Below are 27783 nucleotides of genomic sequence, written 5' to 3'. Positions count from 1 at the left end.
CTATTATTTAAAACTGCCTTGGCAGCTTCAGAGTTGAAGCTTTTAAATGTCATTTCTAGATATCCTGTCATACCATAACTTGACTGACTGAAGCATCTTTGGTGGTCAAAGGTATTACTGGCAAAACAGTATCTTGCTGCAAACAGCTAAGTAGTTCAAGTAGCATTCAGAGCAAGATTCAGATGGATTATTTTTTGTGTATACATATATATATCTACAAGCTTATATGAATTAGTTTGCAGCTAAGTAATGCATTTTAAAATAACTTCTTAATTAAGTAAACTTTCCTATCTATACAGTATGAAATGTGGCTGGGGTTCTGGCCTTTTTAGCATTTCCAAATTGGGACTGTTGTTTTCATTATATTTGTAAAAATATTTGTTTTAAGCTTAGCAGGGAATTAATCTTAAGCTGCTGAGTATTTCACAGAATATTAGATAACATAAACATTTTTAAAATTACATTGAAAATGGGCCATAGGTTGTTTCTGCAAGTGCAGGTGATTAATTAGTGACAGTTGGAGACAGAAACAAAACTTCTAGTCTTTTAACCACTGCTGGAGGTTTGATGCTTATTTAGGTGAAACATAATTTACCTATTCAGTTACATAACTTCTCTATTCTTAATGATTAATTGAGCTGCCACTGATAATCTGTCCTATTGTTCTATAAGGATGATGCACGTTTTTCATGATGGTATATGCTAACATGTTGGCAGTTACAGTTAATGTAACATTTCATTGAGTCAGGAATTAAAGTACCATTTGGCAGCATATAACAAACATGGGTATTAGACTAGAGATTTTAAAAAGTAATTATACGTGGTTTAAGTGTGTTAGTATTCAAAATGATTAGCAGGGAGTACTGAATGTGATATGTGACTCAGCACTAGAATTACATTAGTAAATTTTCACTTCTCTTTTTACTAACAGGAAAACCAGTTAGGACTGCATGATGATACTAACATTGAAATGCTCAATCTAGATGCTGATGAGAAACTTCAAGAAAATAGTGAGTCGGGTAGGAGATGGTTCACATCTTGTGCTGATATTTTTTGTACACCAGGGCTCTGCTTTGTCAAAATTGAGTTGGGGGGGTGGGGGAAAGTAGAAATAGGTTCAAATGAAAATTTAGTAACATCACAGTGCTGTACAATTACAACAAAATCCTGAAAGAGACCAAAAATTCAGGTAATTTTTCATGCATATCTTGGTTCTGAGACTTTCCTCTATGTGGTTCAGAAAAAGACTTTGGGCTTTCTCATTTTAGGAGTTGTTTTTTCTATTATTTTCTTTCTTTTAAGTTTAAATCACTGTTTCTAAGGTGGGGTTTTTTATGCTTTCATTTGTGTAGTGAAACTAAGTTTTAATCTAAAAAGTATAGTTTGGTACTAATTTTGCTAGCCAATTTATGCTATTCGGTGTATTTTGAGATGCTAGCTTAACACGAATTTACCTAAAGAAAATTATTGAAGTATTTGCAGCTAAATTGCATTCAATTTTATCAAAAGAAGTTAAATTAAAAATTTAATTAATCTGTTGCTAATGAGTAAAATTTTCCCCAATGCAGTTTGTCCAAAGTGCTCATAATAAAGCCCAGCAGAGAAGTGATTCAGCTTTCCTTGCATTTGTGGTAATTACTACATTTCTGTTAGACCTCAAATTGCTTCTGAGATTTCTGACAAGTTCTTCTAACTGCTTGGCATTTATAGGGCTTCTGCCACTGTTAGCAGTAGTGACTAGTGACTAATTGCTTGGATTTTAAGGATTAGATTGTGCAATTCTACTTAAAGCAAATATTAGTGAGACAAAAGAAATGCCAACAGCCTAGCATTGTTGCTGATGGTGATTGGGAAGGTGCGCTGGTGTTAAAGCAGTAATTGTGACAAACCACCAAATTTATCAGTCTTAAGCTGATAGGTTGTATTAAATTTAGCAGGTAACATAAAGCACTGGAAGTAAATTGCCACAACCTGCAGAAAGCAGCTTTTGACCTTGGTGGGTCCTCACCAGAGTCTGCCTGATAGTTTTCAGTTCATGTGTGCTTGAGATGCTCGTGAATGAAAAAAATCTTACAAGAGTCTTTATCTCCTGTTCACTCAGGTGGCTGGTTGCAGCCTTTTTTTATAAAATAGAAAAGAAAAAAATAAAAATCACAGCTATGAAAAGGAGCTATGGAATGAGTGGGAAAAGGTAATGATAGTCCCTCTCCGATGAAGCTGCATTAGTATGTTTCTGTAACTGGTGAAGACAAAAAGACAAAATATGGTTGTTTAAAATTAATAGCTTTTCATAGTAAGTTTTCTTACAAGCATCTAACTTTTTTCCTGAGAAAATATTTGGTTTCTCATATGCTTAGTTCAGTTTTGATGGGCTAGGCTATCTAATGAAGGTGTTGAATCTTGTTGGGAAAAAGTGCTTTCTGACATCAGCATTCAGGAAAGATGAGGCATTTGCCCTTGAAACTTTCTGACACTCCAAAGTGTGGCTGACTTTATCTAGGAACTCCACATTAGGTTTACTCATTAATCAAATCCATTAGGGTCTTACTGTAGATATTTTTAGAAAGAGGGGTATAAAACTGTAGAAACAGTTGTTGCACTTCTGGAAAAAGAAATAGTTTATTATGTCTAGGTTCCTTCTGGTATATTTCATTTTCTGAAAATTAAGTATTGAGTGTCTAATTGTGAATAGCTTTTTTAACTTTAAAACAATTTGTCTTTTACTTTTTAGAACATTCAATGTATAAACTTTTGTCAAAATTTGGGTATTCACAAGTGCCTAGATTTTTAAGGAAAAAAAGCTGTGAAATAATAAAATACAGAGTTCAACAACTTGCGGTTCCTTTTTTTTTTTAAAAAAGCAAGTTTTCTATTGACTTTCCCCCTGCTGTTTAAGGGTCTATTTCTGGTTCCTGCTTCCAGCTGCCAGAATCTTGAAGCTTTCTCAGTCGTTTGCCAGGAGAAACAGGTGTGGAGTGTGCTTCCTTTGATTCCTGCTCTTGGAATCAATGGCTCCCTCTGCAGTCCTTTTAAGAGAAGCAAAAGTGTCTCAGATCCTCTGCCATTCCACCTTTCCTTCTTTCCTTGGAAGGAATACACTAGGTGCAAGAGTTTTGTCTTACCTCCATCTTCCACTCTTTCTACATATTCATGACAGCTGCATTTTCTACAGGTGTAGGGCAAGAGAGGCTAAAGATTTAGAATACGCCTGTTCAGAACACTTGCAGTTAACCAGATCTGCTGTGGTTGCTGTATGCTGTGTATGGCTGAAACTGAGTGAGCACTCTGGGCTCCAGCTTCCTTAAAAATAAGACTAAATGAGTGCCCAACATGATAACAGTGATGAGAGAGTGAAGAGACACAGAGACTCTTGTGGGGAAGAAACGTGCATAAGAATTCTATAAGAACCGTGGGTGAAGGAGCAGAGAAGAATTTTTTTCAGCTAACTGTGGCTTTTATGTGCTGCTCCTCTCCAGTTCATCCTCAGGTAGCCATTTAATCAAAAACTTAAAATAACATGTTCTCGTCTTTCTGCAGTGGGATGTTACTATTGTCATTAGGAAAATAAGACCTAAATATTTTAATTTTTAAGTACTTTTTTGGCTCTCAAAAATAGATAGCTGGGCCTAAGAACTAGTTTTAGGAAAATGTAAACAATGTCCATGGAATTGTACTGGGGCAGTTTGCTCATTAATTAGTTTTATAACAAATCATGTTTGTCAGATATATCTCCTTGAATTAAGATGAACTACCCAGTAAAGTGACTTTTAAATGTCAGGGAAAACTGGAAATGAATATTACTTTGTAACCTTTTTCTAGAATTTCTAGAACAGTAAATACACTGTGTGGTATTTTCTAACAAAAATTTTAAACCCTGCAAATTTCAAAGTGAAAAATGCAAATTACTAATCATGAAATTGTTTAACATATGCAGGTGACCAAAAGAAAATTAGAGGCAAGGTTCTGCAAAGAGGAATGCAAAAATTGCTGATCTGGATCAGGCCTGTGGAATGATCTTATGTATATAACTTTTCCCCTTTCACTTCGTAAAAATTATCTCATTGCCAGAAATGGAAAAGCTTCTATTGCTGTTATTTTGTAATCCTCTAATACACAAAAAAAATCTTCATACATGTAGATACATAAAACATAAAAACCACAAGGACTTGTGAAATGTGGTGTTGCAACTGTCGGTTGTATAACAACTAATTTTTTGTGTGACAGATAGTATATTTTCCAAATAATTGTATATCCTCTTTTTTTTTTTTTTTTTGTGAGTGGGTTCAATTTTATTTATATTGTGGTAGCAAAGGGGTGATACTTGTTACAACGCTGTGAAACTGTGCTTTTTTTGTGTATGCCTCAGTCGTGTTGTCTTGCATTGAGGGAGATCTGCAGCCCAAATGTTGGATTTTATTCATGTAAAATTTTCCCTCAGCTTCAGACCTTTCTTTATTCTGAGCTTTCACATTTTAAGAGTGTTGTGGAAGGGTTTTGAGCCTTCGCTGCCTGTACTTGTAGACAGTATTCTAAAAGAAGACATACTATATTTCTGCTATAGTAGTTTCAGTATTTCTTCCTGTATTACTGTTTGGCATAGTTTAGCTTTTTCTTGGGGGTTGTTTTTATTTTTGTTTTTTTGATGTAACTTTCTAAGATATTTTTCTTAGATCTTTCCACACTGAAATGCAGATTTTTGCTGGGTTGAGAATTTGGTAGGGTTTTTTTCTCCTACTGAATCTATGTGTTCATGGGAAATTCAGGTTGTAAGGGACCTCATGAGGTCTCTAGTCTGGCTTCCTGCTTAAAGCAGAATCAGCTATGAGGTCAGACGAGGTTATGAGGTATTTTTGTCCAGTCTGGCCTTGAAAACATTGAAGTGTGGACACTACAAAATTTCTCCGAGCTATCTTTTTAAGTGTTTGACTGTCCTCATGGTGAAGACGAGTCATCTCCAGTCTGGACTTCCCTTGTTTCAACAGTACGCTCATTGCGTCTTGTCCTGTCACAGTGCCCCAAATGAGGTGTGTTAGACCATATCTGGAATAATAAGCAGTAAGTAGATGTGGTAATCGGTTCCCTTGTCTGGAAAGGCTCTTATTAGTAAAGCCTGGGATGCTGTTGACTTTTCCTACCAGGGCATGCTGGCTTATGATCAGCTTGCTATCTGCCAAGATCTTTTCCATGGAACTGCTCCCCAGTCAGTCTGCAGCCTGTATCATTGCCAGGGGCCTCTCGGGTGCAGGGCTTTGTGTTTGTCCTGACTGAATTCATACAGTTCCTGTAGGGTCTGTTCCTCCAGCCTGTCTAGGTCCATCTGAATGGCAGCCCCACCCTTGAACATGTTGCCTGAACCTTTTCACCCCAGTTAGGTATTATCTTAAAATTCTGACCAGAGTACACCTTACCAGTCTTTCAAGTTATTGGTAAAGTTGTTTAATGGACTTGTCCTAGGGTAGACCCCTGCAGCACCTGACTTGATACCAGCCTCCAGGCAGCATAAAACAGAGTAACTGTTATCCTCTGAGCCTGACCAGCAAACTGTTTTCTAACAGTCTAGTTGTTCATCCATTCTAAAAATATTTTTTTTTTCTAGTTCACTAATATTCAGTTTCTTGGAGTGCTCATGTCCTCTTTTAGTGTCTTGATGCATTTTATTATTAGCTTTTTTATCAGTGAAAATGTACAGTTTCCATGTTCATGAGTACTTTCTCACTCCGTGACTAACTTTTAGTGAACTCGAGAAACTTTGTCATTGCCTTTCTGTAATTTACACAAAGCCCAGCTCTTTTTTTCAGTGCTGACATAATCATACCATATACTCTTCAGTTTTTATAACATATTTTAGTCATTTTAGATACTTCTGCCTACTGTCCGAGTAGAGCAAGTGACTAACCTTTCTTAAAGTAGATGGGGTTTTCTAGTTGCTTTAAAAGAGTTTGTGCCTGGACCTACAATCTTCTTGTTTCCAGCTCAGGGGATTTGTTGTTCTTAATTATTTGCCCACTTCTCTTTGAAATGGTAATTTTGCTAGATACGCATGCTAGATGATAATGTGTCTGGAACAGCTATGTCACATTCTTCATATAAAATTCATATTAAAGCAACAGCTCTATTGGCAGTACTTCAGTGATTGCCTTGTCCTGGTGGTGGTCTACTAGATATTCCGTTCTCATTCAACTTTCTTGTTTATGATCTAATAAAATAATTTCCTATTCCTTTCTAAGATTCTGTTGCTTTTAAAATCATTGCCATTTTATACTTCAGTTTTTATGATCTCTTCTTTTCTACAGCTTCATTAGATTGATTTTCTATTTTATATGAGAATCTTGTTAGTTTAGCACTATATATGCTATATATAGTGCTTCTTTACTCCCAAAGGCTGTATTTCATCTTTCTTCCCAGTACTGGCCACAAACTGTTTCCTTGCTCACCCAACGTATGAATTGTGCTTGTCTCATACCAGCAACAGGCTAAAATGCCTCCTGATTTCAGGTTGTGTAAGAATAACTCTTAAACACTTAACCTCCCTCATGAACCTTGCTGTTTTGTGATACAGCCACAATCTCTGGCTATTTTACTGGTTATCACACTTGTGTTTTAAAATCCTCACAAATTGGTGGACTGAATACCTCTCTCTTCAGCTAGACAGTTTTGAGTCCAGATGCTAAGAGTTTTTGAGATTCAGGCATGGACTGAGGTACAAATAGGTTTCAGTGTGTCTGATATGGTGGGAATACATGGATAAAGGTCTGCATTATTTACAAAACTAATGCAAAATTTTCTTGCTTTCAAACATTGCTTTTAAATCAAAATGCTGTTTTGACTGTGGGTTGCATGGGTACATGTTTGCAAATGTGAAATAAGATGTATTTGATTGATTATCTGTCTTGTAGAGGTTATTACCACCTTATAGTTCATCAGTTGCTTGGTTCATGTGTGGTTTTGCTTAGGGCTGTGTCTTTGCAGGCAAATAACATCGTTTCTGTTATCCTTGTTAGATGTCAGTATGCAGATAATGGGTTTTGTTGGTATTTCTGACCTGTCAACAGGATCAAGGTACAAATGAGTAAACTTGACTCTTTCGGGGGGAGGGTAGGGGCACAAGGGAAAGTGGCTGCTGGATTTTGGTTTGTTTTGGTTTGGGGTTTTTTCACTCCTTCAAAGACTGACTAAACCATGTTATCTTTACTGACTGAATAGTGCTTCTTTCCTCTTTACAGTTTGATGTAGTGGATCATGGATTTATGTGTGATTATGATTTAGTTGCTCTGTTGTATGACTTACTGAGTATTGCAGTGTGGCCTGTTTGCTGGCTTCACATGAAGTAGAGCATTGCTATATCTGGATGTTTATATAAAATACGAAGTGCATGTGTTGAATTTTTGTATAAAGAGAAGAATATTTTGCTACCTGTGCAAGAAATTCTGGCCGAATTAAGTAATTAAATGAAGAGTGCATAATTAATTAATGATCAAGTATAATGTAATTCTTCTTTCTGGCCAAAGAAATTACTGAAAATGTATGCTAAAACTGTATTTTAAAAGCAAACAATTAAACAGAAAACTTCCTTAGTGCCCTTGGAATCTGTTAACATGTGAGCCAAAGGAAATGCCTACCTTATGTTGTCATTGCATCCATTTGAGGTTCCCTTAGGCCTCTTTTTTTACCCCACTAAGCTATGTGTGTGCAGTGAAAGTGTCTTTTTCATATAAAAGTTACTTTTCACAAAGTACTGTGCTTTCACAGCAGTTTCTGTCTGTGGTTGATAAGTTTCTTTGAAAATTCTGATTTTTTTTTCTCCAGAGATGTTGATAGATTGAACTTTTTTGAATTCCTGCTTTATATGTAAGAAGTGGTAGAAGCCATACTTACTCAGAATGACAAGGGAAGTCCGTAACAGAGCAAAACTTAGAATCTAGATACCCTCACTGATAGTCTTCTGCTATAGCCATTAAATAATTCTTTTTTCCCTTGTAAGATTTTCTGAAAAATGTGCTGTAAAATGATACCATAGCAATGGGGCTGGAGATGTACATATGTTGCTAAGAAACTACATGATCTGTTCTGGACCAGCCACTGTGTCTTCAGTTTGTGCATATACAAAAGGGCCACTTTAGGTGATGTGCGTTTTGCTCCACCGATTTCTGACCTGCAATGCTTGCCTTTGCAGATGGAACATGAGGATTTTGTAATGGAGGGGCATGGCAAGACTCCACCTCCTGGTGAAGAAAACAAACAGTGAGTCACACATTTATTTAAAAAGGGCCTTACCGTAGTAAATGGTGTGAAGCACTCTTGTTTAAATGTGCTGGGAACATTGGTTGTTCATTTGGTGCTCACCCTTTTGGTTCCTTAAATATCCATATATAATAGTGGATAGTGGCTGGGAAGAAAAAAAGGCAGGATGTTGATTTGCCTTAAATTTAAAAGCATACCAAAAGTGCATTGCAATTTCAGAAGGTAAATCAGAAGTTGTTGTAAAAGATATAATCATTCTGGAAGCTTGGCACTCAGGTAGTGTGTTTGTACATGAAGTTTTTATACAGCTTTTCACTGAAATAATGTGAAATATCATAGAACCATGGCCTTCCTTTTGGTGTGCATATGGTAGATTGGTCCTCTTTGAAATGTGATCCTTACTTCTTTAGAGCGCGTTTTAATAAAGGAACAGAAATTATAAACAAAATGCTCTTTCAAGGATGAACAATTTAAGATGCTGGTACACAGTGCTTTAGGGAAAGAAGCTTGATCAAAGAAGCAAATGACCAATTTCCATTAGCAAAAGGCTTTTTCATATGATTTCAAACTGAAATCCAGTAATGGTTGGGTTTTTTCCCCTGGGTTTTTGTTCAGATGGGAAGAACAGAGCCTTGTCCTAGAAGTATTGCAGGTTGTCTTCCATATTCTTTTCTTAGTTACTGCAATGGTAATTCAATTTTGATATCATAATAAAGTGGGGGTTTTTTCCTGACCTGCCTTTTGGAGCAAGCAAGAAGATGGTCTTTGGGAAATCCACAGCACAGAACTTTCATGTTTTGGGGTGTTTGTTGGGGTGTTGTCCCCGCCCCCCCCCTGCCCCTGTCTAATTGGATGTCTCCTGATGAGAAGGAGGAAGTTCTCATTGATCAGCAGTACACTTTTAGCAGAAGGGCTGGAGTTTAACTTGGGGTGAAAGTCTTCCTTGCCATCTAGATAAGGTAGCAACTCTAAGTCTACTGCCTCTGCAACAATGAGAAAATGTTTCTGAGGCAGCCAGGATGAGTTCAGGGAAGTTCTAGTGCTGAACATGCACATTCTTTCCATCATGGAAGTAAGCCAAACTTCTAAGTAATTGCTGCTATTTCTTTCTATTCAGACTGCCCAACTTACTGTGGTACCAAGATACAAAGCTTGTTGAAGTAGAAAATTTCAGAAAATTCCAGAAGAAAAATCAGTGCAGAAATAAAAAGTAGGAGTTAGGTTTCTGCTCCTCTGAATTGTTTCTTTAGATACCTAGTACTTTAACAAAATACGTTATTGTAGTGAATAATACGAGGGATGTTGTATGGGATTTATCATAGCCTTGTGTTTGCTGTCTTATTTTAGGTGCAAGTGCAAACTAGAGTTGCTTTACAGTTGACCTGATTTCTAATTAGAGCTTTTCAAGTGCTTTACAACATCATCTCTTTCTTCTCCAGAACTGTCATTATTAGAAAGAGAATATGAGGTCAGTGATAGGCAGGATTTTTGTTTTTTTTAATGAAGAAATTTGAATTCAGGTGACAGCTGGGATTTTGTCATACATGTCCTTCCCTAAGGAGTATCACTCCTAATAATGTTGTTAGTATTTTGATAAAAGTCTAAAGGTGCAATTTTAGTAGTGCAACTGAGAGATGAAGGTACTTGTTTTGTTCAACTGTGGCATAATGCCAACAAAATTCTATTGTGGGTGTTGCTCTTAAATTTAAATTGGTCACTTGAATCCTTTTCTGCCCACAATCTCAAATTTTCATCTGCCTAACAAAATTGTCTGTTACCTCTTGCTGTAAGTGACGTTGATCTGGCATCTGAGATAAACAAATGATAATCACAAAAAGGATCAGTAATTTGTGTTCTTAAGAGACTTCAAAAAACTGCTTTGATTTCAGATCTTTTGCTTTAGATCTCAAAAGAAAAGAAAAAAATCTGAAATTGCCCCTTTGTATTATTACTTACTGGCATTAGAGATTAGTTAGGCATCCTGGAGTGGGTCTAGTGAAGGGCCATAGAGAGGGACTGGAGCATCTGACATAGGAGGAGAAGCTGAGAGAGCTGGGACTGTTTGGCCTTGACATGAGCAGACTTGGGGGGAGGATCTTATCCATGTGTATAGATACCTGATGAGGGGACTAAGGAAGACTGAGCCAAACTCTTCACAGTGGTGTCTGGTGAAGAAGCAAGAGGCAATGGACATACACTGCAAACCGGGGAACTCCACTCAAATATAAGGAAAAAAAAAATTTGTGTTTTTTTGAACTGCGAAATGTGGTCAGACCTCTGGAACAGGTTGCCCAGAAAGGGAACCTTCATCCTTTAAGATACTCAAACCCCAGATGGACCCAACTCGGAGCAGCCTGCTGTAGTTAACCATACTTTGAGCAAAGGGAGGTGGGATTGATGATCTTGGAGATCCCTTCCATCTGCAGTGATTCTGCATACCTGTGTTTACTGTTGTCCTCCTAGGTGGTTTGAAATAAAATTGGAGCTTGTTAGTGAAAACTAGATCATAAGTTTAACTGTAGAGACAGACATTCACCACAGAAATAGCTGCACTAGCTGAAGATGCTTCCTTCCCTTTCCAGCTGTTACCACATTTCCTAGTTTACTGCCTCTACAGCTGTGCAGATGGGGTTTTTTTGGTTTTTTTATTGGGAGGTGGCATGGTGCTGCTGCCATTGGCTTTTGTTGTTGTTGTGTGCTTCTGATTTGCTTTCCTGAAAAGTTGGCCATGATAATCTAATTGCCTTTCATAGGCAGCCTGATCTGGGTAACTCTGTACTGAGATTCTTGAGGAAATAAGTATTCAGAAGATACAGTTTCAGCAGCTGACCTGCAAGAAAGCTAACTTGCCCCAGAGTGCTGGAGCAGTCTGCAAGTGTTAACCTCCTAGACAAACCAAGAAATTTCTTAATATTTAACTGCAACCCAAGAGACTCACAGTTTGAGTGGGCAATGAAAGAACAGAAATAAAAAGTTACTTTTGAGAGATTTTCAATGGAAGCAGTAGTTCTTGCCTAGCTCCAGTTTCATGTGAAATTTCCTTTGCTGAAGTACAGCTTCATAATGGATTACAAGGAGCCAGCATCCATGGATGACTTCTGGCACTTTATTTCTGAAATGCAACGGAGTATTTCAACTCAGTTTGACTCCAGGATAAAAACTTGGCATTGCAGTAATACCTTCTAGTATTAAACACACACACACCACACACCCCCCCCCCCCCGAAAAAAACCCCCAACCACAAAACAAAAAACCAAACCAAAAACAAAACCCTGCTTCAGTCTCGCAAAGCTTTCTTCTGTACTGAACAGTTCTTTTGGGCAGACTTACTGTACTAAAGTTGCAGTATTTTAAAATCCTTTGATTGAACTGTAGAATGATACCTGAGAACTGCTGTCTGCTGGTATCTGTCAGCTTTGTGGGGAGGAGTTCTCCTGTTAGACTGTATACATGTCTCTAGAAATCTTCAACTGATCATTTACAACATGAATATAAGTGATTTCAATTGAAGCTAAGTATGAAGACAAGTTACCTATTCAAAATCCTTAGTATGAGTAAAATATGGAATGGGTATAATCATCTCAAGTCCTGCGAAAGATGTGCAGTTTATGCAAACTGTCATGGTTGTGTAGCAGTGAGGGCTGCCACTTACTCTAAAACCTACACTTCAAAATAAATGAGTCTGCCTGGACTATTGCAGCTGTCTTGGAGCTTGCAGATAGTTGCAGCTCGCAGCTCCTATATTGTCCGTCTTGGACCATGCTTCTTACTCCAGCAGAGGACTAATGGACTCCTTGAGAAATTGTTACTTCCCAGTTTTTAAGTACTCTGACTAGTATGTTTGGTAGGGAACCCCTTTCTCTTCCTCCCAAAGGAAAAGTTTGGAGAAAGGTCAATGTAATTATGTTTAATTGCAGATGGACATTTTGTTAGAGGCATTCTCTCATATTTTCATCTGTTATGAAGGAGTTGACCTGAATTGCCATACTTAAGGAGTAAATATTATTTCCCCCCAAAATATTTAAATTTTTTTATGGCAGTAGCTTCTTGTTGCTTTACCAGTTGTAACAGGTCTTTGACTTTTTCACTGCTAGAGCAAAGATTAACAGGCAACTTTGATCGAGAAACATCTTTCTGAAACAGATTTCTGTTGATGAGCAGAGAGCAGCTTCTCTTATGTGCTACCCCAAAAAAGGTAGAAAAATTCTACTCAAGTCCTTAAATTGAGGTTGTGCTCCCAGTTCTAGCAGTATTAATTAGCAGCTCTGCCTGTGCTAATAAATTATTCCCTGCTGTCACCACCAGAAACTTAGGCACCTTGATCTATTAGTGAAAGCAATTGTGTAATGAAAAACTGCTCCTTTTAATAAGAAAAATGTATATGTTTTGCTATTCCTGACTGACACATGAATAAGTCTGTTTGACAGTGACTATTCAGCCAAAAAGTGAGCCAAGTTCATACTCATGTTTACTAGCAAGGTAAGCCAAGCTATTACTGCTCTCTGAAGTAACTCAGCTGGCTATTCCCCACCTGCTGTTTTGTAATGACAGGAGAGAAGAGCCTTCAACTGTCTTGGCAATTTATACATCTGGAAGTGATTCATGTTGTAAGAAAGATAGCAAAGCAAGATCATTTACATAATTTACAAAGTGTCATTGGGTAGACCTACTAAATAGCCTTTTCCCTGGCTTGATAGTTTAATGTGTAGATTCTGAGGCAAGAGTTTTTAACGAGACCCTCCAAAATTGCAGTAACGCCAGGAAGAGATTGCAACTAGTGAGGATCACAAAGTTGTTTTAAATTTGATAATGTTCTCTTACATTATTTTTTGACATTTCAGCAGGAATATTCAATGTCTTCCTGGATTTATGTAACACTACAATTAAAAGAAACTGGTAGCTAAAATGGTCTAAGCTGGAAACAGGAATGATAGACTAATATAATTTAAGCTGGGAAGAACCTCTGGAAGTCATCTCATCCAATCACATGCTCAAAGGAGGGCCAGATTTGAAGGTTAGATCTAATTCGTAAATTGCATCAGGCTTGTCCAGATTGTTCTAGAGCCTTTCTGGGCAATCTGTTGCTGGGTTGATCACCCTCATGGTGAAGAAAATTTCTTAATATTTAGTAACAATTTCCTTTTCAGTTTATGTCCATTGCCTTTCACCTTCCAGTGTGCGTGTCTGAAAGTCTAGTTCAGTCTTCATTAAAACTTCTATGTTTGCTTACACAGCAGAATTATTCTTCCCCCCAATTTAGTTTTTGTCACTTTAAAACTAATCAAAACAAGCTCTATCAGGCTTTCCTTGTACTTCAAAATAAGGAGCCAATTAATAGGCCAGTCTTCCTTTGTTTTCAGCAGTCTGCCAGATCGGGTCCACATGTAAATAGCACTGCCACAGTGGCATAAAACAACCTATCTTACTCTTTCATAGTGTTGCTGAGAACTATAAAAAAAGCTGCAGGTATATCCTGAGGATATCTGCTTTTTTTGGTGGAAAATGTCAGATATTGTTATTCTTTTGAAGGGTTTCTTTAACATTTAAAAATCCCTTGAAGGACCCTAGCCATAGCTTTTGTCCCTGTAGGATAAAACACGTCTTACCAAATTGAAAGTAAACAGTTAGCTAAATGCAACAGTGGTTTTGTTTGATGTTTTAAGGGCATTCCATATTACAGAAGGTATCAAGATTTGTCTTGAGTATCATTGCACTCTTTTAATTTACTGACAATACCAACCTAAGCAGAAGCTTTTTTGGGTTTTTTTTTTTTGAGAAGATTGATGCTGGGATTTTCAAAGTAGCCTCCAAATCCTAGTTCAGATTATCAACCCAGCTTTGGGGTACCTAAATTTGGGTATTGCCCCAGATTCTGTTGAAATTCATAGCAAGTTATGTCTTTCCTTGAAAACATCAACAGTTATGTTCGGAAGTAAAGGCATAGCTGATTCTTTTCATTGCTGATTGTTCTATATGTGTGTGTGGAATAATTAGCTCATTAGAGGAATGTCCCCAAACAAATTCTGTCCCACATCCTAACAAGCCACCACAGAGACACATGCTATGTCTGTAGTGGCCATACCAGCCACTTTTATCACAGGGTGTTGCAGTTCTGCTAGCACGTCAGAATATGCTTCAGTCTCAGTGATAATTCAGGCTAGCTCCGGTATTGGCATTTGAATAGGAGAGTTCTAACTTTGAATTTTTTTTTTACTTTTATGGTCTTGGAGATTTAAAAGGATATTTGAGGGCAGGAGACCATTAAACTAAAACTTAAAAAGAAAACTGGTACAAAGATTTAAGGAATATTTTCATTACCTTCATGTTATAGAAGGCTTTTTACTTTCTGCAGTGTGGAGTGTGTGGCAGGACAAGTTTGCATTTGAAGACAACCCTACCTGTGTATATAAGGGGACCCTGAGGCATAGCAAAAAGAATTGCCCTTTGTTGTGCAATTGAGTGGGTAGAAATGGATGAGACAGCAGTGAATTCTTTATCGGTAGAGGTAACTGTGTTTTAGCTGTAAGACTGGTAAGTCAATAATGTTGGAAAAGCTGGCTTGCACTCTTTACTGTACAGTACTTCTGAACAGTATAACAAAAACATACAGAATTTATATTTAAGCACTTTAAAATGCCGTAAGTTACATCAATTGTCTTCCGTATTTTACCAGTTTAAAGTTATACTTAAATATTTTGAATTTTTTTTACTTAAAGTAGAGGTATTACCCACAGGAGAACTCTAATCAGAGTATTCTAAGCAAAAAGTAATTTTCAAATTGGGTATTCACTTCTGCAAGATAGTGTTGAAAATATCTTCAATTGTAATTCTATGGGTTTTGAGATTTCCCATGTTACCTCCTCAGTGTTTTGTTGTTTTTTTCCTCCCTTTCAAACCATAAATTAGGAGATAGCAAAGCATGTAGTACTGTATGAGTTATTTTGTCATGAACAGATACAGGCTTTCTGTGTACCTCAGTTAACCTACATCATTAAGTGTACTGTTATTTTGTAAGTATTTTCTCAATATGTGGAAAAACAGAGGCCAAGTGACTGAGAGGGGCTGGGGGAGAAGCTATGGGAGATCACAGAAAAAGTCAATTTTGAAAGTTAAGTTCCCACTATGCTAATGTGTTTAACCTACACTGCTGTTGAGTATTGAGAGAGGAAAAGACTTGTGGACAGTGTGCATTCTAGTAGTTTGGTGCTGCTTTTCCCTAGGATTTTATAATGCTTTCTTCTAGATATCTTGTGGTAATAACAAGCTAGGTTATTTGGGTGTCATGCCCCACCCCCCTCTTCTACCCCCACTCATGTATTTGTCCTGAGTAGGAAGTACACAAAGCCAGCTTCTGAATTTGTAGTCTCATCTGATCAGGAGACTTCTTTATATTTGTTGTCTTTTCAAAATGAGAGAAAAGTATATTTTCCATTCCAGCTTGCTTGATTTATAAATATGATATTGCAAAATACTCAGACTAGATAGTGTCACATACAGTCCTTGATACCATTGGTTTCTCTAATTATTACTGTTAGTAGTAATTCTTACTGCTCATGAAAAGGAGGGGATTCTGATTTACTGCTGTCTTAAAGAACTTACTGTACTTTGAAGGGGAAAGCACTTGCATACTGACCAAATTCCTAAAATCCTAGAGCCCCTTTATTTCAGACACCACCACCTCCTCCACCCCCGTCCTCTAGACCCTTTCCAGGAAGCAAACTATCTACCGGACACAATTGACATGTCAAGTTCATTATCCAAGAAGTCTTTTTTTTAGGTTTGGTTGATTAGTGGCTGTTCCCTCTCCCAAGCTGCCATTTCATCAGGAGCTGCCTTGAGGTAACTGCCTTCTGATGTATCACTTATATAGAAGGCTGGACATGGCTTTCCTTTCAGCATTTTATTGCTATTTAGATGGCAACCGTTGGATGATATCTTACATGGGAGAGAGATAACAGACTTAAAGAACAGCAGGCAAGATCATTTAAGGGCTGTTAGTAATTTTGAGCCCTGTCTAAATGAGTGTTTTGTCTATATTCTTAATGTAAAAATACATTTTAATCTAGAGGGATTTTTGTGGTATCTACGCCAAGTTAGTGCCACACATTTTGATTTGCTAAGGATTCACTTACTGGATTGTTAGCACAAGTCAGTGGGATCATAAATGTTATGAAGCACAGTCCTAAAACCTTTTTTTTTCTTTTTGCATCCAATTTAGGTTACTTAGTGCTTTTTTCCCTCTGCTTCATTCTCTCCAAAGAACAAATGCATTCTTCAAGTCTTTGGTATTTTTTGTGTATACACCCAGATGAATGGTTGAATCTTCCTTTCAAGGAGATAAAGAGGGGAAGGGAAAAAGTGTCTAATGGATGTATGCTATATTAGAGTTTGTGCTCTCTTGTTGTTTCCGGTGTCCAGAAAGTAGAAATGTTGGTGGCTATCCACTGTGGCTTAGAGATATCAGAGGTTAAAGGATAAAAAAGGTAAATGGTCTTAAAAGTCCAAGAACTTGGGTTCTAAGTTGCAGATCCCATCTAGACCCTTCAGAGAGGGACCATTATTGGTTCAAGAAGGGGAGAGAAGAAAAAAAGCAAGTTCTTCATTCCATGTTGAAGATATAACTTACTTTGTATGGCTAAAAATACTGTGCTCTGTGGTCAGCATGGTACGAATTAAAAACTTGTTTACAGAGATATTTGGGAGCTTTTAAATGGCATCGCCTCTCTGACATGCTGTGATCTGGAGAGCTGGTATGATTTCTTTTACTGGTACTTAGATAGGTGAAATTTGCTGGACTCTTTGTTCTTCGTCAAAGCTGATCGTATTTGGGGTTCATACTGTTTTTAGGTTATTGTATGCATTTGAGTACTTGTGACAGCTACAGCTTGTAGAATTTTCTGCACAGATAGCTAGCTGTTCTTTTCCTGACATTTCAAACTGAAGGGCTGTACATGAAGAAGGCAAATTACTTAGGGAAGATGTTCAAGTCACTTGGAAAGATCAGTTTACAGATTTTTGCAGCAATAAATAGTGCTTTTATTAGAAAAATGAGTCGAATTAGGGAAATCTTCTTTTACAGTAATCCACTGAATATGCATTCCTTTTGTATTCTGCTTTTACTTTGGGGTGTGGTTTTGGTTTTGTTTTTTATTTATTTATTTAACTTAGCATATTATCGTTCCTTTAATGAGAACAAAGGAAAATGGGTTGGTGCCAGCTCCAACCAAGATGCCAGAAATTCCTTTGCTCAGAGGTTTCCGGGCTTGTGATTGAACTCCCCAAACTAAAACTAAAGGCAAGTTAGAACAATTTGTAGAGAGGTCTATCTCTCCATGAAGGAATAAGAATTAAAAAATAAAATCTTAAGTGCAGTATAGCTTCCTTTTAGGTGAAAAAAAAAAGGGGGGGGGGAGGGGTAAATGGACTAGAATAAGACAACTCTTTCAGTTAAAAAATCTTCCTTGTCTTTTTTTTGTGAGATCTCCCATAATGCTTTGCATGAGCAGACTAAACCTGAGTGAGTATACTGAATTTCAGCAGAAGCGCGTCTAAAGGCTCCATATAATAAGAGGTCCCATTGTGGTAAAGTGTTTATAGATATGAAAGGTAAGTTTTTAATTAAATATTCTAACATTGGCAGATGAAGATGCTTGCTGCTATTTTTTTAAAATGTTTACAGCTTCAAGGCTTAAACAGAGGGAAAGAAGGATTTAACCAGTGAGGTTATTACTCTTTTTGAAATGCATAGTAACAGCTATTGTTGATAGAATGTCGGTTAATCATCTAACTGGTATAGTAATTCACATGCTGTAAACAATTAGAAAGCAGCCACTTGCTGTATATATGGGTGGAGTGATATCCTATACCATTTCCCTGAACTTCTCTTTATTTGAAAGAAGTATTATCTTTTCACTGGCATAGATAGAATTGCATAAAATGGATAAACTTTTTTTATTTCACTGATATTTTGGCAGTTTATAGGATTATAGAAACGGAAGAGGAAGACCTGTTAGGGTAGGATTATAGTCTCCAAAGTCAAGAAGCTTTTGAGATGATAGTAAGGAGCAGGTTAACCAACATCTAGGAATAGTAGTTTAATTCCAAGGATATGGGTGTAAAAACTCATTCAGTATTTAGAGGGGGACTTGATCAAATGGGTTAAGATATTTGGGGTCAGTTCATTTCAATTCCTAGAGTAGTTAAGTCTCGTGCAATTACTTTCCATGTCTGTATCTTTCCAAGGTAAGTTTCAGAGTCTCTTGGCCAGTTTTGGTCGAGTAAGGTAGAAGGGTAAGAAATTACAGTATAGTTGTAATTACCAATATGTTAAACTTTAGTAAAGGCCTGGAGGAGAGACCAAAATTAATTTCATAGAATCATTTAGGTTGGAAAAATCCTTTGAGATCATCACGTCCAACTGTTAACCCAGGACTATCAAGTCCATCACTAAACCATGTCCGTAAGCACCATATCCTCACTAAAAGAAGGGCTTAGGACAAAGCAAAAGATTATCTGTTCTGGTTATGTCTGTTAATAGCTAATCATCATGTGTGTTTTGGGATTAGCTGCAGCATATACTATTTTTTGCCCAGATACTGAAAGAGGTAAAAAGAAGTTATGGGAAGAGATGTACATAGAGCTCAATATACTGGTAGAGCCTTGGTATCAAAGGAGACTGGCTGTGCAGGAAGCTGGGTTTAGTGTGGTAGTTTGGTGTTGTGTGATGGAGATTCACAGGAAATGAGTTTTCAGTTCCATTGTTCGTGGAACAACTTTGTTACAAGGCAGCTAGAAAGCTTCATCTTTATCCAGGTTGGAAAGGGCACTTGAGACTGAAGTGAAGGCATAGTGGTGGATTATTTATAGGTTGAACAGCTACGGAAAGTATTGTGGCAGACTGAAGAAAAAATAGGTGGAAAAGTGGGTGTTCCCAAAGTTTGATGAATGAAGTTTTCCTTCTGACTCGTCGTCTTTCTGTGAGCTCTTCATTAATGTATATGGTCAGAATTCTGGCTTGGCCTTGAAGTCATGTATAGTTCTTAAATTTCATACGCTATGAAGTTTGCATGCCTTGTATTCTTTATTTTGTCCCTGGCAAGATATGAATGAGATCTGAGCTTTCATGTGGCTCCAAAGCACTGTTGCCATGTAAGTTTTGAATAATAATGGTAGTATGCTCATTCCTAAAATGTGTTGGTAGGTGTCTGTGTAAGGGATGCAAAACCTATTGTAACCTTTTCAGAAGTAGAGCGAGCTTTTCCTTTGTAAGATGCTTTTCATAATGGTATTTTTGTCTGAAGAGTTTAAATTATACTTTTGGTTACTGTAGTTAAAAACCCCTGTTAAGTGCTGTTCTCACAATTCTGCACCATAAATTGTTTCACTACTCACTCAATGTGAAGGGGGGTGAGTCCTTAGGAATCAGTATTTTGTCATTGAAGAATGCTTAAACATTTTAAAGTTTTGCACTCCTGCAGAAGGAGAGGTCATATCTCTTGCACAATGGCTTATGTGCAATTGCTGTGAAGACTTTAAAGAAAATAATATATTGATACTGCCGGACTGAGATATCATCTTCATGTTTCAGAAGCATTGGTCATTCAGCATCTCTGTTCAGAGAAAATAAAGAAGTGATCTGAACTATTGTTATCCAGGTCTGAGATGCCTGTTCCTAGTTGTTACCAAGTGTAGGAAGCAAGATGCTTTGAACTCCTGGTGCTAACCTTAATGTTTTTAATTGTTCTCTTGAAATAAATCATATGGCAGTTGGTAGAGCACACAAGGAATAGTTAAGTGTCTTAATACTGTTCCTTAATTTAAGGGTTTCTGTGCTTGTTTTTTATTATTAGAAATTATGCAGCTCTGTAACCTAGCCCTCACATATATGTCCCTGTTACACCTTCAACTTCATCTCAGGAAAGAAAAAGGGACCTTTCTGATCCCTGTTAACTTGAAGAGGTGTGCTGGCTAGGATTGTAATTGAGGTCAGTTGGTCCACTGGTTGGGGAGCTGGGGAAGAATCAGTGTCCAATTGTCTATCTTGTATCTGTTGATGCATGCCCCTTCTGGGGTTGGGGGGGTGGGAGGTCTAGGGAAATCAAACTAATGAGCTGCAGTGGGATAAGAGGGCATGTAGGCTTCAGTTCACTTTAGCAAAAAAAAAAAAAAAATAATCTGCCTTTTTGCCTCTTAGACTTCAGGAAGCAAATTCTTCACCAGCAGGAGCAAGAACAGTTGGTGAGAAGGCATTCATGCTATGAGAAACTTGTTAATGTTTGAGGTTTCTGCTGAGGAATTGTTAGGAGGAGCTGAACTGGCTTTTTTGCTTTCACAGTATCAGCAATTAAGAACTTTATAAGGGAATAAAATGTCTTAAATGTATTGCCACATATGTATGGGCAATGTAGAAAGCCCAGTGGGTGGAGTCCAGTGTTGTAGGATGGTGAGGGCACGGCCTTCAAAATAAGTAAGATATGGCATCAAACTGTAGGACTTAAAGCCCAAACAAAATACTAGCTCATGAGACAGGGAGTTTTGCAGGACTGGATGAACTCAAATCCTTTTAAAGCTGAGTAAAGATCTACAGATCAGACAGACCAGGTCTCCTTTCCGAGATGAGAACTGGAGGGTAGAGTTGATACCTATGCTCGTCTAGTGGACACTGGAGCATGCCTGTCTACATAATGTTGAAGGCTAATTTATTGATTTTTATCAAAAGGTTATCAGAAAAGATGAGCTGTTACAACCACTGTGCAGCTTAATGTGAATTAAAAAACCCCACTCCTCTCCTGTCTCAATTGAGATATGAGCACTGAGAATCCGTGATTGTAAGCATCTCTCTTAATGTGCGTGTGTGTGTGTATATGTCTGCTCATACTGGATACTGTCCTCATAGGAGCACTGTGAAGCTTCATTAAAGTTTTTAAAGTGCTTTATGATCCTCAGATGGAAGGTGCTTAGAAATGAAGTGTTTGTAATCACATAAGTTAGTAGCACATAACAAGGATATAACCTATTAACACTAGCTCTTAACAGCACTGTTAGTATCAGAAAGCTTAATGGTTAGGTTTTAAAGTGCAATTGCCCTCTGAAAAGGCATGTGCAGTTTTTGTGTGTGCTGTGTATTTTTTATGCTACATTGTTTTCTGAACTACTGTGCTGTGCTTCCACAATTCTGGTTGGGGAAATGCTACATTTTAAAAACAAAACAACAAAAAAACCCCACCCTCCCCCAGGGAAGAACAACAATAAACAAACAAAAGCACAAATAAACCCCAAACTAAAACAAAAACGCCTAATGTTTTGTGAGCCATCTTAACCAATAGGCTAATGGGAATTGATAAATAATGAGGTATGTTTCCGTTGTTAGCTTAGTTGAAAAAATTCAGTTAAAGCATTTATTTAATTTATTATATGTTAAAATTAAGATTTTGGAGTTGTTTTGAAATACAATTTTATAGGAGGCAAAATGGATAGTTTTCATCTTGTCAACTGGAGACCATGATTTTTTTATGGAAGACAAACTAGTCAAGGTAAAAGTTAGGCCCATAGTCCATCATTTTTAACAGAACTAAATAACCCAAAACATTTTATCCATGCTACAGTTGTTTAAGAATTGCCCATACTGGCCTCCTTAAATGTTTTTGGTTCACTGGTTATTTGCTTGTCCCCAAAAAAGTTTTCTGATTAAAAAAAGCTTTATCAATAGAACACTTGACAAGGTGAAATTCTAGAGCAGTGATCTGCACTTGATACACAGCAACTCAAGTGCATGCTGGTTGCTTAAAGTCATCACAGTATTATCAACTCCTTGAGGTAAAAGCTTCCAGGACTTCAGAATGGAGGGCTGGCAAGCCCTACTGAAATTAAGAGGATTTATAAGTCTGAATAAAACAATTTGGCTTTTGAGGAAGTAAAATTATCTGTATCTTAGTACATACTGTCATAATCAGTGTGAACATGTATAGAACATGCAGCTGCAATACTTGATGTAATTTTTAGAAGGGGAATAGCTTTTTCATATGTATATATTCGCTTTTATGAAACTTTGTGTAAATCAGATCCCTAGCAGTCGTTTGGATTTTGTGTTAGATATTCAGAGCAATTGTGTTCTTTTTGGGTCTTGCCACAAATAAGAACATATTCCCTGAGATTTCACCACATTTCCTAAATTGCCATGTTTGGATTAGCCCTGCCACGAAGCAGTGCAAGCTGTTAATTCCAGCAGGCCGATTCTCTGCTCTGGTTTAGACAGAGCAACCTGAATAGCTAGCATCTAACTGCTTTTATTTCATCAAGTAACTGTTAATGCAGTATGCATTAGCTATTTCCAGAGTTTCATGAGCCTGCAGAGATAGATGTAGGGGTGGTTACAGGGCAGTTCTGTTGAAGAAATCAACAGTGGGGGGAATCCCTGTCTGAGAGTTTCTGTACCTTACCACAAAGGTAGTAGGAACAAACAATGTCAAAACCTGAGCCATATTAGCAATTCATAGCCTCCTGATGATGTTTAGCCAATGACTTATGTAGTATTATATAATATACACTAATGATTTTTATTCTCACTCCTAAGATGTGCAGCTTCTGACCCGCCCAAATTCATTCCTACGGAGTGCCCTCCCGTGACTTTTCAAGTTAGTTTCATTCTTCAGTGTTTTTTGACTGCTAGTATAGTCTTTTTTACTTTCTACATAGTTATAGTGCAAAACTGCACAGAGTTTAAAATCTGTGTGTGTAAGGGTTTGATCCTGAGTGTTCCGCTGAGCCTCCCAGGCCGCTGTCAGTTGTCTCAGCGAGCACGGTTCCATTCACGGTCAGTTCAGGCGATTGTGACCTGTGTTGGTCTGGCTCAGGAGCAGCTCTCCTGCCAGCAGAATCATACGTGCCTTACCATATCCTGTTTCTGAACTTTATTCTTTACTGTTTCTGCACATTCGAGGTGATGTCTGGAAACATCCTGCAGGGTTATTTTTTTTTTATGTTGCAAGATGCTGGGACTCTGTCTTTCAACTGTCTGACCATTTATCTGTGGAAATGGTGGGGAGAGACTATCAGATGTGTGCCTGATGATTGAGTTGCAGCCCGAGACTGAAAACAGTCAAGGAGAGACAGAGTTTGCTCTGCTGTCCTGCAGGCAGGTGTTCGTGCGTCTGAACCTGGACCTCAGGTTCATGTGTGCATGTCGTGTAGACAGTCTGGTTACAGCCTGGATTAATTGTGGACTGAAGATGAACTTCTTGTCCTTGAATCAGGACGGAGTGCTTCTTAAAATGTGGTTTCCCCTCGAGGGAAGTGCTGGGGTCATCAGTCTCCCGGTGCACCACAGAAGAGTGTGTGTGGTTAGTGGGACTTACACATTTCATCATTCACCGTTTATCAGTTCTGCAACCTTAATGTGGAATTAGCATAATTGGCTACTTTTTTTTAAATCTAATTTTAAAGAGAAAAGCTCCAGCAGAGTTTCTCATGTACTCACGGCTCACCAGTTTCACCCTTTCTCGTGTGGCCTTGGCATGGTGAACGGAGAAGAATCAAACGGGTGGAGTGCGCGTCAGGACTGCGCTGCTTGCGGGGAGAAGTTGTCCCCCGGTGCCGGCAGGGTGCTGTCCCTTTAAGGCAGGAAGTAGGCCGGCCCCGTCTCGTGATTGACAGCCTGCCTGGAGTCACATGACCTGCCTCTATTTGAAGGTCACAAAAAGCTTCTTCCTTTAGAGAGAGCAAGAGGGAGAGAGAGGGAGGGAGGGAGAGAGAGAGTGAGGGAGTTCAAGCCAAAATGGCCGACAGAGTCTCTGCTGGTTTCTGAACATTTGAAATAAGAATAATAATAATAATAAAAAAACCAAACAAAAACAAAACAAACACAAAATCATTTTTGGATCTTTTTTCATTTCCATTTCTACCTTGTATGCCTCAACTCGCTGGATTTAAGCACTGCTGCACTTTATGAGGTTAGTGGTACATTTATATTTTTTTATTATTGTTTTTACCTATCAGTAAATTTTAAGAGCCTGAGCTGACGGTTTTCATCCGTGGTTTTGCAGAGGCGTTTTCTCTAGCACAAATACTTGCTTCAGATGTTGTCTGGTTTTACGTGTAAAGCACTTTTAGTGGATTTTTAGGGCTTTTTAGAAGGGAGGGCTCCGTAGAAGTGTATGTGGATTTTGAAGAGATATGTAATTTAAAACACTTAGGCAAATTGCAGAAGATCGTTTATGTTTTCCAAGCTGCTGAAGTACAAGATAGTACTGAAATTCTTGTTTTATTTAAATAGAGGCTTAAACAGTGATTTCTGCCCCACAGCATCCGAAGGTCTTAAATCTGCTGCAAAAATTTGCATATATAAAAATGGGTTTGCATTCTTTCTGCTGCTGGGTCCGACGAGGGACGGATGGGGAAGTGTTCTCACCGAGCCATCCTTCCTGGTGAGAAAGGAAAAATCCCTAAAACCGCCACCCAAACGTACGGCGCCCGGTGCGGGTCGGGGCTGGGAGGGCTCCCGCGCTGCCGGAGCGCTGCCGAGCGGAGCGCGCGCCGCCGCCGCCGCCGGGCTCCTGCGCGGGCTCGGGCTGCCGCTCCCCTCCCCCTCCCCGTAGCGGGCAGACCCGCCGTTTCGGCCGGCGTTGGGACCTAATGCTCCTGCCCCAGAAACATGGCATCGGGAGCTAACGCCAGCTAGGCGTGCGAGGTGGTGCCGGCTTGAAAATTGGACCTATCGTGTCCAGTGGTCTCGAAGTGAGGCGACCCTTCTTTGCTTAGCGGGTCTAGCGGGTGATGATCTGCGGGGCAGATATTTAGGAATGCACGCTTGCAAGCTTGCAAACGTAAGGTGCTGGGTACTGCAGATGTTCTCTACACCTTTGCTGTGCATTCTTTATAAAACAAGTGTTGATCTGCACGCTAGTAAATGTAGGTAAAAAGCTGTGTTTTCTCGCTTTTTTTCCAGTCTTCTATGTTACTAAAAAATTAAATTCAAGTTATTTTTGCATCTCCCTCCAGAACCAAGCAGAAAATTAAAGGGGAATAGCTGAAGCTTGCTTTCTGAGAACAGGCCCCTCCTCCTGCATTGTAAGAGTGTGATGTAATGCGCCTTTCAGTAAGGTTAAGTGAAGAAAATTCTCCATGGTGGTATACATTATTCTTCACCCCTTCCTGATAGGCCTTGTACTACGATATTTTTCTTTTTGTAGCTGGGTATTTAAGCAGCAGATTATTATGTGAATAATCATGTGAATGTACTTTCCCATTGCAGTGTATGTGTGCATTGGTTATGGTTAGCAGGTCAACTTTGTAAACTGACAGGATGGGTTATATTTTGTATTTCTTTGTGGCTTTACAGCTATACAGTTAAACACAAATGGAGGAGACAGATTTGGATACCTTTACTGAAAATACATCTGACTGTCCTCATGATAATCTTGTAGTAGTATATATCAGGGCTTTTCCCAGCCCCCCCGCTGGCTTCCTGCTCCACTGGCTCGCAAATATTTGAAATAATTCTGCAGTATATTGTTTCTCGTGGAAATTAAAGGTGTGATTTTTATTTTAAGTTAGAGCAAGCTAATAAAAACTCCACACAAATTTGATACAGTGTATCATGCTGATAATTTTGGTCTTAAAAAGTTTAATAGTAATGTATAACCCAGGTCATACCTGAAATAATATGTTCTCCCTGTTTAGGGTTAATGACCTTACCAGATTCCATCCTGGTGTTATTGGCATGTATATGTGTGAGAAATACTGTAAAAATGTTCTGTGTCTTTGACCTGATGCAGCCTGATGGCTTTTGATACTCAAAACCTTCTTGGGCTTACTGGAGATTCTGATGTAGCCAGAATATGTTCAATATACCTGTTGATTGACAATCTTAATTAGACATTAGAACTGTTTTCAAATGCAATATGAAGTAGTAGTTTTCTCAGATTTGGCATTTACTGGACCTAAACCTCAGTTTGTAGTTTACATGGTAATTGCTGTACCATAGGATTGTTGAACTGAGGAAGTAATGAAAACCTAAATTTTGTTAGAGTTGGCATTATTGCAGGTTGTACCCTTCCCAGAATCTGCACTTGAGAAAAACAGTCACCTTTCCTGTGTATTTTTTGCCTTCATGCATTACAGTCGCTTACTTCCAAATGATGTAAATGTTAGTATAGCTTGATTGTTGGGAAGATTGAATACAGGATATTTTATAATAACTGCAACTGCTCATAGCTGTAGATGCTGTTCTGGACAGACAAAAAGCAGCTGTTGAGCAGAATAGAAATTATTCCAGTATAGAGTCTGTCAAAGATTTAAGTAGTTTTGTGAGACACTACACTGTGGATAGGAAGGACCAATTATCAAATCTGGTGTGTTGAGGACTCTGCAGCTTGTGAAATGGTAGAATTTTAAATGTGCGGGTCTGGGCAGTTGTCAGTGCTGTTTGCATTCAGTATGTTCCTGCAGTATGAAGGGAACAAAATACTTCAAAATGTTTTGAGACTTGACTAGAGCTGCAGTTCCTATCTGAAGCTTGCAGAAGTGTTAGGGTGGTGGAGCCTTTTTTGCTTCATTCAGTTTAGAGTGATGACACTGGGTTCGGAAGCTTTATTTGATTTTTCTGTTTGCATTTGTATGTCGATTGTTATTGGTATCTACAGGAATCGGTCTCTTTCCAAAGCAGACTGTTTTAGTAAGTTGAAAACTACAGTGAAGTCTGTAGTCAGCAGAACCCCTGGAGTTTTTTGCACTACATCTAAGAGATTCTTGAGAAATAATTGACAAGAAAAGCCTTATTACTATTGAGCTTTGCTATACAGGAGTCTGTAGTTTTAATGGGAGAAAAATTCAGGGAAAACAAGTGTCTGAAAAATCAGTATGCTTACTTTCAGTGGCTTTTTATAAGCCTCTTTCTCTCCTGCTGGGGAGGGGAAAAAAAAAAAAAGAAACTTCATAAGATCATGCAGTCTTTGCTGGCTGGATGCAGCTAAGCCTAACCTTTTGAAACTGTTGTCCCTTACTTATTAGTAGGTGGCTGAGTAGAGGAGAAAGCATCCAAATCTATAAATGAAAAAAGATCTATAGAATTCGTGTATTAATGGAAGGGAATTTTTATCTGTACATTTCTTAGTAACCCTGCAAAAAATTGTGGCTTGCACCTCGAAGCAGAATTCTGTAATTCTGGTCATTATGGATCTAATTTCCTTTTGGTGACCAGGATGGAAGGCAAGAAGCTTAGTTTACAGTTTATTTTGAACAATATTTGTTGGAATCTGCACATTTTATAATCTTTTCAGCTGGCAGTTGTTTTATAACTGAAAAGTTTGAGGTTTTTTTTGCTTTAATTCATTAAGAAGAAACCTACCTCCTTTCTAAAAGCTGTTTCAGCTTGTTAAGTATAGGTTTGCTATTTAAACAGCTCAAAACTTGAGGAAGGAAAATAAGATACATACAGTGGTTAGCTCTAAAAAGCTATACTTTGTGCCCTGTCAAGAGGATCAGGTGTGGGTATCTGGGTTTTAGTTTTGTGACCTTCCTGAAAGTCTTGTAAAGGGTGGTATGTAG

At 38.2% G+C, this 27783-nt stretch overlaps 1 protein-coding gene and 1 long non-coding RNA gene across 16 annotated transcripts in view; one reads left to right on the top strand and one right to left on the bottom strand.

Moving 5' to 3' along the window:
- The window catches only part of TNRC6B (trinucleotide repeat containing adaptor 6B), a 153511-nt gene that overhangs the window by 38643 nt on the left and 87085 nt on the right, over nt 1-27783 (top strand). For 8 of the 15 annotated variants that reach the window (XM_056341932.1, XM_056341949.1, XM_056341950.1 and 5 more), the window contains exon 4: nt 8174-8241. The exons of 2 other annotated variants lie outside the window; for them this stretch is intronic. In XM_056341932.1, the coding sequence (XP_056197907.1) occupies nt 8174-8241 (68 nt within the window). Of the gene's footprint in view, nt 1-931; nt 1011-8173; nt 8242-17720; nt 17848-23983; nt 24189-24641; nt 24663-25236; nt 25306-27783 lie in introns of those variants that run through there. 5 more of the 15 variants (XM_056341933.1, XM_056341940.1, XM_056341941.1 and 2 more) reach the window with 5 other exon arrangements.
- On the bottom strand, nt 2727-23857 carry LOC130150733 (uncharacterized). The gene is made up of 3 exons (XR_008822345.1): nt 23724-23857; nt 8275-8386; nt 2727-3026 (listed from the first exon to the last, which is right to left on the bottom strand). It is a non-coding gene; the product is annotated as an uncharacterized LOC130150733 (long non-coding RNA).

This window comes from Falco biarmicus, chromosome 5, assembly GCF_023638135.1.
Source record: "Falco biarmicus isolate bFalBia1 chromosome 5, bFalBia1.pri, whole genome shotgun sequence".
NCBI classification, from domain to species: Eukaryota; Metazoa; Chordata; class Aves; order Falconiformes; family Falconidae; genus Falco; species Falco biarmicus.
The sequence above is the reverse complement of the archived record's forward strand: the minus strand, read 5'-3'. Positions and strand labels throughout refer to the sequence as shown.